Here is a 17,066-nt window from a genome sequence, read left to right as displayed (position 1 = left end):
TCAGGGGTTCTCATAGTTGTGGAACACTTCCATGACTCTTTTTTATGGGAAGTGAACTCATATGATCATATGATGGAAATTGGACTCTATGGCACTCTGTTTGGAAAGGCTTCCTGGAAATTCCTATTAGATTTGTCCAACAAGCGTGCTATAAAGTCCAATTTCCTTTACATTGAGCTAATTTCAAAATAAGAAAGAGTCAGAGAAAGTGTCCCGCAGCTATCAGAACACCTGGATAACCCTGAATCTTTAAAACCGTGGAAATCGTATCAACATCACACTACTACTCACCTCTGTTGCACAGCCATTGTTCGCGGAGTGTGTGCAGGGGCTGGTACCGCCCGCACAACTGGTACACGCGACGATCTCGTTCGGTCCACCGGATTCCCGCTTCTTCACACCCTGTCAAAGGGAACATCATTAGTGGGTTGAACGGGCAGGGAGTGATGCAGCAGGAGAAGTAAAGAGTAAACTGCACGTTCGAATGCGAGTAATATAAGTTTGGCAGCGTAGTAGTGAACCAATACAAGAAACAAGAAACCGATCCAACAAAAGTGCATAAACTTCAAACGGATTAGGGCATCAAACAGTCAAACGAAAAGGTTGTAAAAAGAACGGAACATAAAACGATAAGATGATTTCAATAAGTTACCGGGGTAGATAGTATTTTTTTCAGTAGGATTGATCCAAAAGTCGGCTGGTGGGCTTGTGACTGTGCGATTATCAAGAGCAAGAAGGGTATAACCGGCACGCGGGACGATCGTGCACAGTGGAAAATGCACACGAAAGGAAAGATAGATAGAGAGGGGAGCAACATTTGCAGAAAATCGGATGGATCGTGTGGGGATTGTGTTTTGCATGTTACAAATCACAAGGAAAGGTTCAGTTAACCATTTAAGGTGTTTGCACACAAAACAGCTTCACTCTGTGACACAAAAAGGGGTTTGTTGAGTTAAGAACACGGCAAGTAATCGGAAGGCTCTTCAAAGGAAAACACTACAAATCATACACGCACGCACAGATATTCACAAACGCTAGGACACTAGATACAAATGATCGGCACACATACAACACTAGTTGTTGCCTTTGGTTGAAGCAAATTATTCACACGTGTCTCGGCAAAGCGTTCGGGAGAAGCAGAGTTCTAGAAAAATGCGAATTATAGTACAGTTCTAGAAAGTCGAAGGTCTCATCAAGTGTGTATAGAAACAGCGAACTGGAAACTAGTTTCCCAGCTGACAAAGGGTATATAGAATGCTAGAAGTAGGCAACACAACATTGTCAAGGGGACAGAGAGATACAGATAGAGCTAAAGAATAGAGGGAATGATTTACTAGAGGATAACATTAATCGTGGAACACGTGCACGGAGTACATTCTTGGAGCAAGGGTGCGCACTATGTTCTAATTATTATCGACGGTCTAGGTTTAAATTTTGCAAACTGAAAACTGAATAACATAACATAAACAGTACACACAAACATAAAGAAAATGTAGAAATTCAGTCTAGGGTAAGCGTGTCCTGTGTGTTAAGTTTGAGGTGTTAGTATATTCACAGTTATTTCCTTGTTAAGCTCACAGGGCGCACTTAAAATCTCATTCTGGGTTCGAGAGGTTAGTTTAATATGAAAAGTAAAACATAAACAATACCATCTTAGCATCTTCCTGAAGCACTTTACGAACGATTTGATTATCACCATCGTCTGGTGCAAGAGTTCAACCGCTTACCACGACAACAGCTAACGAACCGACCGAAGAGCGACGGACCATTAGTAAGTTGCTTGCGTTGTGTCTCATCGGACGAAGGATGAGAAGATATAAAAGCTCGCCTCCCGGCCCGTCCATAAATTACATATTCTAGTGGCATGCTAAAATTGTCACCCATTTTGATTGGGGCGAAGTACGGTTGGATGGTGCATGACCTCCTCCTTCTGTTCGACCATCCATTCGCTCGCCATTTCTCTTGGGAGGTGTGAACCGTTTCCAATGTTAGGTACAATGCACTCCTTGCTGAGGTAAGGTGCACATGGAATATAAAATTGCCACCATTCACCACCCTCAGGGAGGGCGGAAGGCCGTTGAGCGAGAGAGAGCTGGGTAATCATTCATTCGTTGACGGTATTTCAATTATGCTAGCAACATGCAGCAGCAGAACCAGCAGCAGCATGTTCCAGTTTGGGGCAAAAGAACCATGCCCCGAGAGGACACGGTGGAGTGTGAAGCGATTGGTAGTACAAACCCCTTGTCTACAACCTCCTCCACCCTCCCGCTCTCATCTTTAAATGGATTGGCAAATGTTATCTTAATGTTCATTCTCGCTTCGTTTCGTGTGTTATCTCGTTCTCGTAGGAGTGGTTCGTTGCTTTATCGGCATCTCTTGTACCGAAAGTACGGAAGGTGGTCGGAAAACGGTGGTCGTTGTCAGTGAACGTAGCAACATGTCAGGTCGTGCTGGTGTGTGTGTTAGTGTGTGTGAGTTTGTGGGAATAAGGTAAAGTCTTTAATTCTGCAATTGGGCTGTAGGTTTGCGTTTCGGGTGGATAACAGGACACACTTACCGGCTACGATAGGAGTAAGGCATTTCCACGCGAAATGATGACGGAGATGAGAAGAGATAGAGCGGCAAGGGTGAGGTTTGGAGGTTAGTTTGTCCACACAAGGTGATCGTGGTGCGATCGTACAGCCCGGAGTTTACGGGGACGCGTGAAGGGTGAATAAGTTGACAGTTTCGGCCAGACAGGGACGAGAGCGATGGCGTGAAAGATTGTGTGTATGTGTGTGTGTGTGTGTGGAAGACGAAAGGTGTTGTAGTTTTTTTTTGCGGTGTTGGTTTTATTTTCAACATTGAAAAAGAAACGACAGCCAGAATAGGTACATACACACGTACACGTACACGTCGAAAGGTGTTGGAGTTGTTAGTTCGGGGAGGGGTAGCAGGAAGAGAATAAAACATGAAACTAATTATTACACAGGCTCAGTAGTGCTAGGACGCGGACAGAGGCAGCGCTCGACAGAGATGGGACACATGTAAAGGCCACACGGGTGACAACACTAGTGACAGGGGAGGCATACGAGGGCGAGGATACATGTTGCCTTGTTATGCTGTGACACCTTTATGTTTTGGGAAATTTTGAAAAAAAAACAAGGGAGAGCGCGTAATTTAATAAATCGATTTCCATAAAATACTCTAAAGTTCTAAATCCTTCAGCAGCGCTTGCGGTGTATCGCGATTGCATACATCTAGGCGTCGCCAGCACACTTTAGTACAAAAGCTCAACCGCTCGATGTATCCTCGCCGGTCATACCGTTTTACCAGCGGTAAGTGACGTGCAAGAACGCTCTTCTACCTTTGGCTAGATTATGGGTGTATGGGTGCACATGGTAAAACGACTGCAGGAAAAGAACACACCGTGGAAATGAGTGGGGACGGGAACAGGGGAGAACGAGGTGACGAGGAACGAGTACAAGGAATGGAAAAAAGCGATGAAGAATGATTTTGTTCCTCGCAATTTTGCGCACCGTTGAAGGAGAAAACAATGGACTGGTTCAGTCCACTCATTACCGAAATGCAATTAGCTAACTATCCATCAACCATCGTACTCAAAAAAACAAGAAAAAAAGACACAGGTACGTTGTATGCAACGCACGAAGCCATAAGCGTACAGCGTTCGGTGTTCGGACCAGCAAGCGGGACAAATCCCTGGAAAGCGATGGTACGGGTTACTGGTCCGGCTAATAAAGCAGGAAGAACCAAAAACAACGCAAGGAAGGAGGAAAAAATGGGAGTGGGAAATTGCACCAAACGCTTCACTTTCTGCGAGATTGCGATGGGTGTAAAATGGAAGAAAGCTTATCGTCCTTCACGCCACAGGCGCCGAGAGCTTTCGAAAGCTTACACGTAATGCTGATAAAATTAGATACAAGCTACAATGTATGTACAAAGCGGGTACGTGGCACTTGATTGGATATTAAAAAAGAATAATGTTTCGAAAAATATACTTCAAAAGTTTGCGTAAAACCAAGTTTGGGTAATTACTGTTTGAAGCAAAAAGAAAACCTTCATCCCGTTTAAAAAGTAACTGTTAGGAAAAAATCTAGTTGATAAATAACGCAAGTCCTTCACTGTACGTACCCTCTTCGAAGCAACCTTGAACGGTTTCTGATTAGGTTTATTGTGCTTTAAAGAATTTAATTTAATGCCACCTTCCAAAAGCCTTCCATTCGCTCACCGCTCACAGCATATGATTAATGTGCTTTGGCCCGAGCGCCGTAACCTTGTCACCAAATCCGGTCCGTACAAAACCGTTGCCCCGCGGAGCTGTGCTGGCTCGAATGCCGCTCGTCGTTACGAAAAGCGGTAATCATCAAAGTTTGTAAGCAATGTCGTTAGCTGGGAGTAAGGGTAAGAAATGTATGGGGAAAGGTAGCGCAGAAGGAAAACTCCACTGCCAGCACCAATAAAGATGATGAACGATTGTTTTGGTTGGAACGTGGAAAATGGAAGGAAGCGTTGGATTGACCGAATGTACCGAAAACGGTTCCGCAACAGAAAACTTCCCTCAATTTCCCGAACCATTCGGTACTGCTTTCCCGTAGCCTTGTTGAAAGTTACAATAGAAACAAGAAACAATGGGCGCAAGCCGAAAATTCTATAATCAACTCGATCCGATCATATTTTCCAAAACCCGGCGCCCATTCAATATCCTTGTGCTTGGATCCTCCTGCTTGGCCTGTGTGTGGCTGCCGGCAAGCGTGCAACATAAACTAGGATGAGCATAAACAGGCAAACACATGGGCTACCGGTGGCACGGGCGAATCATTTGCAAGGTGAGCTGAACAAGCTCGCTTCCGGGCTTCGGGGCCGATAATTTCACCCCATTGAAAGGGCGTTGATTGCAAGAGGCTTTCAGCGGACGGGCGCTCTCGTGGTTAGGCTCGTCAGTGTACCACGAGGCAGTGCAGCAAACCCGATAGACCAGTATCATCAACAACCAGCAGTTGTTAGTAAATGAACCGGCACTGGGCCTGGGGTTTGTGGCAGGACGCCAAAGCATATAAGGCTGGGCTGGGCTGATTTAAGGCGAGCTGTTGCATTCGGGTGCGCTTGTTTCGGGGGCTTGGTGGCATTCACGGTAACACGGTGGCTTCCGGCTGCAGTACTGCACTGCTCGCAATGCTAAAGATAATTGCGAATGGTTGTTGCGGAGCAGGCTCGAATGCAAATTGCATCTGGGGTTGGGATTTGCACGAGAGGGAGCATGTATTGCATTGCAAAATGGGATGACATTGCAATGCGTAGCTGTTACAACAAAGATAAAGTGGAGTTCGATTATTGGAAAATGCTTCCAGCAAATACCTTGGAACGATTCTCGGTAGAAATTACTACTATTCCTGGGAAAATCAGAAGTTGAATGTAACTTTGCAATTATTTGAAGAATTTATTGGCGAAGTTATTTCATTATTGGAGAGTAGAATTCGTTTTGAAAAAGAGCGTTGAAATTTACGCGTTGAATATAATAGGGTATGTTTCTGTTCAAAATTCCAAATTTGCACATTCATTGCTATGTGTAGATGAAATATCACAGCTCACATTATAAATCACAATCGAACAAAGAATTAAGAATATATATGTAAAATAATCTATGTGCTGGTTGGTTGGTTGAATGCATTGCATACAGCTCGTGTTTGAAAATTGCATACATTTAGGCGCAAACTGCAAAACACTCGTTGAGTACGATTTTCAATAGCTGTATAACATTTTAATTCAAAGGATTTCCTGCTTTAGTAAAATTTCATTATAAAAAAAAAAGGTTTGTTTGTACATTGTTCAAGCCAAACCAGTTGAGCAATAAATAATTTACATTTAAATTCCATTTCCCACTGCTGTGATGGATGCTAGCCGCATACAGCACTAAAAACCACAAAACCCAATGCATAATGCAAAACCAGCATGGCGTTGTTTTTGGCCTCACAAAGTTAGACCCCAATCACCGCATCAGTCGATCGATCGAAGTGCATCGATGTAGAAAGAATCCATTCGCTGCAATCGGTACAGCCCCGTGGCACAAGCGAATCCCTTTTTTTCCTGTAGGCGAGCATCATTGGTTAGTGATTTGGCGAGTGCAAAACCATTCGACTAACACATACACACGCACAAACACAGACGATGTGAAGCCCGTTTGAAACATACACACAAACACACACATATAACAACATGGTTATGAATTTTTCATCAGCAGTAACGGCATCCCGTGAGCAGTAACCGGGCACAGCACAGCATAAATGGATTAGCATAAAACCCCAGCACCAGAGTTAGTCACACAGCACGACACACCACACACACACACACACACCACGGCAGAATGCAGCTTAGCGAAACAAACAAACACAAAAAAAGGCCACGGGTGTTCCCGGACCGGTGGCTCCCGCTTTTGCGAGTCTGGTTCGTGGCTTGCGCGGGAGACACTCAGAGATTGCGGCATCGGAAAAAACAACCTTCCACTCTTCCCTCCCCTGTCGGTTCAACTTACAAAGCTCGTTTCCATGAGCCCGGCCTCGTTAAGCTTCGTCTCGACCGTGGGACGGCGCCGGGTCAGACCGGGCCCGGCGGACGACGCATCGGTGGCAAGTCCTTCCTCGCACAGCAGCACAGCGGCGGCCGGCGCGGCCGAAGCTATGGGCGGGGCGATGGGCGCTGTGGCTAGCGGGGGGACCGTGGCTGCTGGCGCTACAGTGCGATGCGGTGGCGTTTGAGCGAGCCGACCGGCGGTGGCAGCGGCAACACTGGCAGCGGTGGCCGGAGTTGTCTTCTCCGCGGCAATGGCGGTGTGAAACTCGCGGTCAATTGTTTCCTGCTCGGTTTAGACAAGGTTTCGAAGTTCGAGGTTAAAACTTTACACACTTTACACTGACAAAGTTACGCGACAGAGTTACGGAGGCGGGGCAGGCGGGTTAGTGTGTGGCTAGCTCGTTAGTGTACGCCTCCGGCAGTATGGTGTGGTGCACCCGGGTTTCGGTGGTCGGTGGTTGGTTGGATGATTCGAGGCACACTTGCCCCGAGGTGTGATGAATATTACACCGCGTTGGTAAGTGGTTGTTCGATTGGAAGTTAGATTGGAACTAGCGTTATGTTGTGTGGGTTAAAGGGCAGACAAACAGCAAACAAAAACGCCGTTTTGTGCTGAACATTGTACTCGAAGAGGGTATCGATCGTCGGCATAAACGTGTGATACAGGACGTGCGTTAATGTGAGTTGTTAAAAATGTCACTATAGTTTACACTGTTGTATCATAACGTAGAGGAAAAAAGGCGAAATGTACCTGATATGTACAATAAAACTAATGAGATGATCTGAACGTCACGAATTCTTCAACCCATGAAATGGTTTGTGTTATGCTTCAAAACAGAACCAATAAACTCGTTTAGAATAAGTTCTTATGTGTTGGTTAACATGGATGTTGGGAATGATGTTATAAGATGATTTCGATGAAATACAGATGCACCCAATATTGATGTATGTAAAAAGTAAGTCTATTCTAGGACAAAAACAGCATTTCAAGTAAAAATGTATCTAAAACCAGTATCAACTCGACTAAAGAGGTTGATGATCGAACACTATATTCCACTTGCAGTAAAGGCTATTCCTTCTAAAATAGCAACTAACAGCTAATTGTTACTAACTGAGAAGCGTTTGAATCGAACAAAGCCACTACACACTACATAGTTATCATACTGATGGCATGTTATTATTTTCAGTCAACAAACACACTAGGAAACAAAGTCAAAATATTGACAAATATTTGTATATCTAATGCTTGGTTGTTATACGCACATGGAAGCGATTTGTTAAAAAATATGTTTTCCATATATTTTAAATGCTTTTAATGCTTTAAGGTTTTTTTTAATTAATGGCTTGCTTTGAAATATGTGTTGTACGTTGTAACATAACTAATGACAGACAAAAGTTGCACACTACAACACAAGGCCAACACGAAAACGCAATCTACGCGCGAGGACCACATGAACGAACGAAGACACAGAGAAGCATCAACCAACAACAGAAAACAAACAACACAATCAAACGAATGTCCCGACAGGGACAGTAAGAGCACAAGAGATAAAGAAAGGAGGAAATAGATAAAGAGGGAGAGAAATAGAGAGCCAGAAAGAGAGCGCAACGAAGGATATAGCAAAAGGAAACGAAAAAGGTAGAAAGGCAGCGATAGCAATAGGCGCGTGATGGTGCCACTTTCTGGCACTGGCTTAACTCAACATGACAGCATTTCTTCCCTCAAACGGCCGTTGCGTAAAGAGAGCAACAGAAAAAGGAAACAGTGATACGAAAAACAGCTAGCTGGATTTGACTACTGTAAAACGGTTTACTGAAATTACCGGAAGCAGTCTCGATGACTGGACGCGGGCAGCAAGAGATTGAAAACACGGCACGTGGCATGATATTGGCATTTTGTTCCAATGCATCATTCAATTAAAGGTTCATCAAGGTTAAAGTTTACAGGGTTGGTTTTGGTGTGGTTTCAGCATTTTTGTTAGAATCGTGCCGTTAGGAAGATTTACGTTAATTTATACATTTGTTTTTAGCAATTATTTATCAATTTAAAATTTGGTACATTTTTTAAAATTAAATGACGTTAGTTATAGCAGACAGAAGGAAGAGAAGAAGAAGAGAAAGAAGAAAGAGAAATAAGAGAGAGAGAGAAAAATGAGAAGAACGAGTGTATTTTTCAACTCGGGAAATACAATAGAAGAATTGAAATGGATTCAAAAAATTTAACGGTTTTTTAATAATGTATGTTTCTGTGGTGTAATTGTACAAGTATTTCTTACTAAAGCAAAGGTGATAGTAAAAAAATCAATTTATCGACAGAACTCTACATGAGCTACTTTATAGTAAGTGATAAAAAAAAATCTGCAGTACAACGTGGCCCTTAAATTCCTCCTAATTACTGTTCCATGTTCCTGTTGCAAAAGCCTGCACAACACCATTCGGTGTATTGTGGGTCGATTTTTTCTATGTTTCTAACAAAAGTTGAAGCATTAAACAAAACGCTAAGAAAGGTGGTGATCAATATTGGCGGGGAAATTGAACAGCAGACTAGAGGTAGAGCACATTCCCATTTATCGTGGAGTGGAACAAAGCCGCCTAAATCCATTGGAAATCAAACAGTAGCAGCAGAAACAAGACTGTACAGCTGGAATCGAGAAAAGGGAGCACAGGTGGAAGAAGGAGGCCAGACAGATTTGGTCGCTCTATCAGCACCATCAGCAGCATCAGGCAGCGGTAGCAGGACAGCGCTTAGCACACATCAAGAGCACCAAAAAACGTCAGCATTTAGTACAGAGCAGAAGGTTTAGAGCAGCGTGGCTCAGTTGAAGCATGGAGGGGTTTCATAGTAAAAAGCGCCAGCCACTAGGCTGCAATGGAGGGGAGCAGCGAATGCACTCGGGGTTAGCTTTGCTCTTCCATTTGCACTAGCTTATAGTCGTGATAAGAAAGAGAGACAGAGAGCAAAGGGACAGACCCTAAGGAGGCTTAGATAGAAGGGGGAAAAAAGGGAGGAAAGAACTCAAAACTCAAACCAAAACACAAAACAGAATGAAGGATTCAAATGTTGAGCCTGAGGGCTCTGGTCAGGCTTTGGCTTTGGATGGATAAACAATGGTGGAGGGTCGGCGGGCGTTTTGGGAGAAGGGAAAGAGGCGATTTTCGAGGGTGGCGGGGGGAGGGGAGAGGGTTTCGGTTAAGTAGATGATTTGGTTGAATAAATAAGATAGCTTACCAGGGGACTAGCGAGAATTATTCCGATCCTGCTTAGGACAGCTGGAAGACGCTGGAAAATGACATTACACAAATTGGTTGATACTAAAAACAATACACAATACAACACGGTACAACACGGTTCGCCGTAACGGAGTCGGTTGTTTTGATGGCGATAGGGGGGGGGGGGGGGGAGGCAGAGGAGAAGATGGGTTTTGTTTTCCTATTTTTGGGTAGTAAGGAATAAGTTGGCAGGGAAAAGAGTGAAAATAAGAACGGAAAAAACGACATGGGAACGGGGGAGTTATATGGATGAGTGCCGCACAGTTAGCGGCACAAGAGTAGGGAGAAGCAACCAAACTTTGGTAACGGAACGATAACTTTGTTTCGCTACAGGTTGCAACATGGGGAGAGCGGGGGAGCGGAGGGCTGTTTAACGCGGTCAAATGATAGTGGAAGCAAGCGGAGTTGGTGTTTGTGTGTGTGTGCATATTGATTGGCGATTTGTTTCGATCACTCGGGCGATTAACCGTCAATTGTGTGTGTATGTGTGTGTCGCTAATCGAGTGCGGTTTTGGTTGCGTATTTTGTCACGCGTTTTTTTTTCGGACAAACGCTACTATGCGGCAATTTGGCAGCCGATGGAAGGTATATAAAAGCTGAGGAATGTGTTTTCTTCTTCTTTCTATTCATCTATGTTTGGCTTAGCATTACGGCTAGAGGAAACGAATGCGGTTACAAAAGTTTCTTATTTCTAGCAGAAAAGGAGGAAGAAAATGTGTGCGTGTGTGTTTGTAAAAGCGTTTTGTTTTATCAATTGCTTGAACTGTAAACTAAAACGGAAACGTTTCTAAAGTGAAGAAAGTCATTGAAGAAAACAAGCACAACATTAAAAAGGCGGATTGAAAGTAAGCTTGGTAACGTGAAAAAGCAGAAATGTTGAAAGTGAAGAATAAAAAACAACGATTGAGTTGAGGATAGAACTTAAAACATAATGAAGGAATGAAGATATGTGGCTAAGCACACAATACTAGAAATGAAAAAAAGTAAAAACCAAGTAATAAAATTGCTTTTTTATCAATGTAGAACACTTTGATTCATTTCCACTTAAAATATGTTCCATTATTTGATTTTTTTTTATTTTTGTTTGTGTATTTTTTTAATGCATAAATAGGCTATTTTGACAGTAACGAATTTTTAAAATCACTCGCCAACATGTATCGTTACTGCAACAATAAAGATTGGCGCATTAGAATCGATTCCCCAGTCAATCGCGGTTTCAAAGCGCATTAGCGACATCGTGCAACAATAAAACCACGGTTCATGTTTTCTCCTATTTGCATGTTCCAACGCAAGTGCCCGTTAAACAATGCATCCACGAGCGTCACGAACGGTGCCAGCTGCACTCCATAATGTATGTGCCTTGCAGTAAGCCGCATATCGTGCAGCATGCATGCACCCCCAGTGCTCCAGGCGAATCGGACCAAAATCACACCCATAAAAGCTTTTCCCCCGTCGGGTCGAAACACGGCGCAACACAAAGAAACAATCAACAGCACAGCTACAAAGGAAACACAAACACAGCACTGGCAACTGGTTCGATTTAGCATATATTTAACGATTTGCTTCAAATATTGTACCGAAAAACGGCGCAGTGGGCGGGAGGAGCTAGCATATTTGTTTGTAGCGTCAAGTTTGCTTGCTTTGCCCTGCCAACCGTGGAAACATATTAAAACGCCCCAGGATGGCTGTGTGACCTGTGTTCGGGGTTCGCTTTGATTGGTTTTGTTTGTCATCGACGGTGGTAGTAAGTTTTTTTTGTTTATTTGGCAGGTGGCACTATCAGTCTTCTGTACCGTCCATCGATCGTTTGTCCCACCTATTTCACGTAACATTCTTTGCGCCCTTGTACGCTGACGCTCACAAACCACAACAAAAGATTCCGAACAAAAAAGAAAATCCGCCTCGAAAAGCTTCATTACACACCTGGCCCTCCAACCCCGTCCCGTCAGAACGGCGAACGGAAAGCAACGCTCCCGGCGAAGGAAATTGATAAGAATGACGCTGAAGTTCTGGTTGCGATTGTGAGTTGGTGCCAAGTTGGTGGTGCCGCATTACATTACACGCGATTCCCTTCGGAGCATTCAGCAGCCCGCCTTTATTCGACCGCTCGCTCCCCCTGCCCTTTACTCCCTTTACAATGCTGCAATGGGTTTGGTGCAGATTTGTTGCACGATGTCTTCGGTGGTCCAACGTGCACAACGCGGGTACCCTTTGTGTGGATCGATGTGTTTGTGTTTTATTTTGTTCCGTCTTTGCGCTGCCGCTTCATCTTCCTTGCAAGGTGAACCTTCGATGACGAGAAACGTCGTTTATTGGCTTTTTTGGGAGTGGAAAAGGGAAGGGCAAAGAACGACGGTTAATAGTGCCAAAGGCCACGGAGCATTGGCTGATGCTGCTGCTGCTGCTGTTGCTACAATCCGACCAAATCGACCCGCGTCCGTTGGGCAACAAAGGGGCTTATGGCACCCTGTGTGGCTGTGAGCAGCTGACATCAATAAAACATAATAAATATCGATTCAGCCAACCGTGAGTTTGGTGGCGGAGTTAGGTGGGCAAACGGCTGATAGTAGTTGTTGGTAGTAAAAGGTGATAGTAATGCAGCTTTTGCTCTTCTTCGCAAGGTGTGCCAAGCATGTTTGGCACACGATCGTGACATAAAAATGTTTCTGAAGGGTGTTTGGGAAACAAAATGAAAAATAATTTAAAAAAACTGCTCAGACAGTTTGATTTATTGTAAAGTTCTTTGAGAAAAGAAACGACAATTTCATGTTGATCATTATAAAAACGATAATTTTATGTACGACCAATCAAACGTGTAAAGTAAAGAATATTTCATGTTCTTTAAATAAGTTCCAAAATTATAGTTTAATAATATGCTGTTACAATATTCTACCCAATTGAATTAGTGACTTTGTTAATTTAATATCTCTTCCTATCACTGCAAGAAAGACGAAGTTATTTAAATATAGACATTTAGGTCACAAAGTTGCAAAGCTAAAAGTTACACACAAAAAAAAAATGGATCCATAAACGAGTTTTATCCGCATTTTTCTCTTCACAACCCAATTAAACTCAAAACCGATTGTGGTTGAGCAAAAACCTTGCGGAAATGTGGTCAACGGCTCGGATCATGCACCACACCACAGGCCACGGTGCACTTTTAGTGCAATCCCGGCTTCGAACTGTCACATCACACAGTGCCGTATCGGAAGAGTGAAGATGATGTGCCTTTCTGCTTGAGGTCATTCCACCACCGGAAGGATCGCCGTTCCGTGGTGAAAGCGGTACGAGAGCGAAGTGGCTTTTTTTCTTCTTCCTTGCCCTGTCCCTCAAGTTGATATGTGCTGACATGAGCCGGTGCGACATATCTGAAGGTACGCTACGATGCACCGGCATGACGTTTGAAAGGTAAAAGATTAAATTCATGCGAACGGGTTTTCTCGTTAGGTTGTCGATGGCATTTTGCTTGGTGCGGGAAAGATCGACAAGCGAATCGAACGAGAGTTGAAAGATGTAGTGGTAGATATAGTATCGTGCCATCTGTTCAGATTAAGGTAAAGTTGATAAAGCTCCCTTCATGAAGTAATTTTCTGTGGAATGCATTTCCTGGGAGTGATGAATTTTTCAGTAAAGCTTAGCATGTTGTGCGGAGCACATGTTGCATCAAGAATTCATAAATAGGGCTCATGCAAATCGACACAATAATGCACCCTCCCGGGGGGGAAAGCATGTTTGTGGTTTGTACACAAAGCAAACGTTTGAAGCCATTGGCATAAATTGTTGTTCGTGTACGCAATATGACTGTCTGCCGGTGATACATATTTAACAGGCAGCGCTGCAGCAAATACCCATACAGGTGACGTTTAATTAATACCCTTCCGGAAGCTTTGAGCAAGTGCTTTTTAATTCCCAATCTCCCCAATAAATTGACTTAATTTTTTCCACCACCCCGATCTGTTTGTGTTTCGAAAACCATATTGCTCTTTGAACTAGATAATGCTAATGTTTGTCAAGCACGAACACAGCACTCCGGGTGTGTCGATGTGTAATTTTAATTCAACGGTAGCCAGTTGGCATTAAGCTGAACGAAAATTGAATTTAGCTGTCACTGCACGAATGGGAATTTAGGTCGGCTTCAAACTCGTCGTTGTAATGAAATGTGTGTGTGTGTGTTTATTCATGTATATGGTTGCGACCACGGCCAACCTGCCGAAGCCGGTCGATACGGGATGGATTAATTATTGAAATGGATTTCATTTTTGTAATCATGCGGAAGGAAACTGCTTCGGGCCCGGGAGTGGTGAATTGCTACCGCTTTTCTCGCTTTTTCAGCACCACTTCCCCGTCCCACGACCACTGGGGAAGAGGGAGCGTGAGAGTTCAGTGAACTGTGTGAATTGTGTGTATGCATATGGATCGATATGGTGCTGTGTGTTTGTTTGTGTGAGTGCGAGATTTGTGAAACACCGAACGATACTGCCGGAAAAGGAAATGGGCATTTAATATGCATGGAGCGTTTCGCTGATAGATCGATTGGTTGGAAATGATTCGCTCTCATTGGTAAGGTGAATTTGTTGCGCCGAATCACAGACATCACGGCAAACATTCGTTGCTTTCGCACAGTAGAGAGGGTAGCTAGATGGCGGAGAGTGTGTGAAATAGTTGCACGAAAACGTATCACCGGCAATTGGCCATGTATGCTATACTGCACGACACATAAAATGGTGGTATGAATGCACTTAAACTAACAAAACCGTAGCACAAAGAAACTCATTCATACAGAACTACCAAGCAGTACAGAACGGAGGTGCACGAAAACACAATCGTAAGCGAAAGATACGGAAAGAAATGGCAAGCAGCGAGTCAACCTGTTGCACACGAAACAAGACAACAGAGGTTAGCAGAAGGTAGTGAAGAAGAGTTGTGCAACGAGTAAAGCGTACAGGAAGAAAGATAAAATCGAAACAGCGAGACGGATTAAAAGATTTTGAAGTAATGAAAGGAGACATTAGTGAGATAACATTTGGTAAAGCTAGTGAACGGTGGCTCATGTGTGAGTAATAGTTTTCATGATTGATTTAGATAAGAAGGTTTATGGTAGGTTTTATTTTGATTATTCAGTTCGAGAGATTTTTGTCATTGGTTTGAATACTTTTTTTTCATATTCTAGCGCTAATTTGGTTTATTCCATTAAAGTGTTTATCAGTTTTAATTGATTCAAGAAATATATTCAGTTGAAAATAGTTGCGCGATGTTGGTTCATTTTATAAATAGGTCAAACACATGACAGGAAAAATAAAGACACTTGAAAACTAATAGGAAATAGGTAATTTATAAGAAAGAGCAACCAACAACAAAAAAATAAACAAAGAATAAGTATAGGCAAGAGTCAGAATATGCAAAATATAGTACAAAATACAAAAGAAAATATAGAAAATAAAATAAGAAGTGGGATAAAAGCAAAGAATAAGTCAAATAAGAAATGAACAAAACAAACAAAAGCTTAGAAACTGAAATCAAAAAACAAAACAAAATAACGTGTGCAATGCAGTGTTCTTTGACAGGACAGAATCGAATTTGGTATTTTTGACCCATCCGTACGGGGTACGGATGATAGGTAAAGCAAGCTATCAGGTGAGCGATTGTGCGGAAAAACCAGGAGTAGAGAGGTGGTGGTTGGTGGATTTTCAACCGGAGAGGAGGACAGTGCTTGAAAGGGGTGTAGTGTTTTCTAATCGCTAGGGATGCGAGTCGTTTGCGCTCCATTTTGTAATCTGATACTGTTTACGTGTGTTTCGTTTCCGCTATCGGGAAACTGAAAACGCATCGTCACACAGACACAGATATGTTTCGTGTGTTTAGCTTTGACATTTACATTTTTTTGCCAAAGGGAAGTATTCGCTTTGCGCAGAATGTTCCGAAGAGCGGGTGGTATTTTGAGGGGGTGAAAGGAAGGATAGTTTTTGTCATCTTCTTCTTCTTGTTGTATGGTAACCTCTTCCCTTTTCTTTTTGCCCTAACGGGGGGCCATTGTGGAGGGGGATAGTTTGTTTCATTTACAAGGGGGGTGGGGAGGAAATGTTTTGTGTTTAGTTTGCAACCGGCGGTACATTACCTGAGTAACTGGATTCTCTCCAGGTCTATATACAACGTTGTGCAACGGCCGCTTCCTGCCGACATAGTTGACGCAGACGAACTCCAGCAGCGAGGCGTAGATGAAGCACATGCACACGCCGTCCCACACGTTCATCGCCGTCAGGTTCGACACGACCGGAAGTGTACTGCGGAAACCGTTTGAGGTGGTGAAAAAATTCAACATGGTCGTTACACCTGCATCAGGGGTCAAGGGGCAGTAACGATGGGGACGCCCGGTCGTTCGTGCCCGCGGGTGGAGGCGCCCGGTCGTTTGTTGCACGGTTGAATAGCCATGCCGCACATACGGCCGGAATAGAACGTGGGGGAAGAAGAGAGGAAGAGAAAGAATATGGTATGAGTGAATGCATTTAAAAGCGCAAAACCTGAAGCGGTCATCGTGTGATGCATTTTTAATGAGCACGTCGCATTTTTAATGAATTCCGCGTCCAGTCCCTCTCGGTCTCTCGGTGTCTCAAGGCAGTGGGGTGTACAGTACCCCGTTTCGCTTCACTGCAGGCGTCCTAATGTCGTGTGCGTGTAGTGACTGCGTGTATATGTACGTACGTACGTGTGTATGAGAGAGAAGGTGTTGGTTTACGTCGTTGTTTGTACAAATAATGTGTGCATAACGGATGAAGCTGGCGCAGCGATCGAGTTTGCAGTACCGTCGCATTGTTTCCAATACGAGCAAACACACAACACACATTTACACGTACAAACACGCACACAGTAGTTTGGGCAGGGTGATATGCATTTATGTTGTAGATTTTGTTTAAGGCCAGCGATAAAAACATGGCACGTTGAGATGGCAAGAATGAAGGAGAAAACAACACAAATTATAGCGCAAACCATTAATGCATCACTGCACGGAAATGGCATGAATCATTGCTCGATGCATTACGGTGGAGGTGGTGGTGACTTGGGTGAGGTGAGGAGTGGTTTGCGGGAAATGATGCAGTCGATTAAGCACGAGGTGCGTGTTTTTGCTACCGCTTGCCATATTATCATCGATAGCGTATGGTTGTTATTAATGTGTGATTAAGCTTTTCGGTGGCAATATTCCGGGGAATGAATAAGCTAAATGTGCAGAAAAA

General features: G+C 43.6%; 1 protein-coding gene across 22 annotated transcripts in view; it reads right to left on the bottom strand.

The window, feature by feature from the left end:
• LOC1276287 (glutamate-gated chloride channel) overlaps nucleotides 1–17,066 on the bottom strand; it is a 111,929-nt gene that overhangs the window by 5,662 nt on the left and 89,201 nt on the right. For 13 of the 22 annotated variants that reach the window (XM_061652198.1, XM_061652197.1, XM_061652195.1 and 10 more), the window contains 5 exons: nucleotides 15,953–16,167; nucleotides 9,797–9,847; nucleotides 8,391–8,408; nucleotides 6,530–6,850; nucleotides 292–402 (listed from right to left, as the gene is read on the bottom strand). In XM_061652198.1, coding sequence (XP_061508182.1) covers nucleotides 292–402; nucleotides 6,530–6,850; nucleotides 8,391–8,408; nucleotides 9,797–9,847; nucleotides 15,953–16,167 — 716 coding nt within the window. The remainder of the gene's footprint in view (nucleotides 1–291; nucleotides 403–6,529; nucleotides 6,851–8,390; nucleotides 8,409–9,796; nucleotides 9,848–15,952; nucleotides 16,168–17,066) is intronic. The other 9 variants (XM_061652211.1, XM_061652217.1, XM_061652212.1 and 6 more) reach the window with 6 other exon arrangements.

Source organism: Anopheles gambiae, chromosome 2 (assembly GCF_943734735.2).
Source record: "Anopheles gambiae chromosome 2, idAnoGambNW_F1_1, whole genome shotgun sequence".
Lineage (NCBI taxonomy): Eukaryota > Metazoa > Arthropoda > Insecta > Diptera > Culicidae > Anopheles > Anopheles gambiae.
This window is presented reverse-complemented; position numbering and strand designations above follow the sequence as displayed.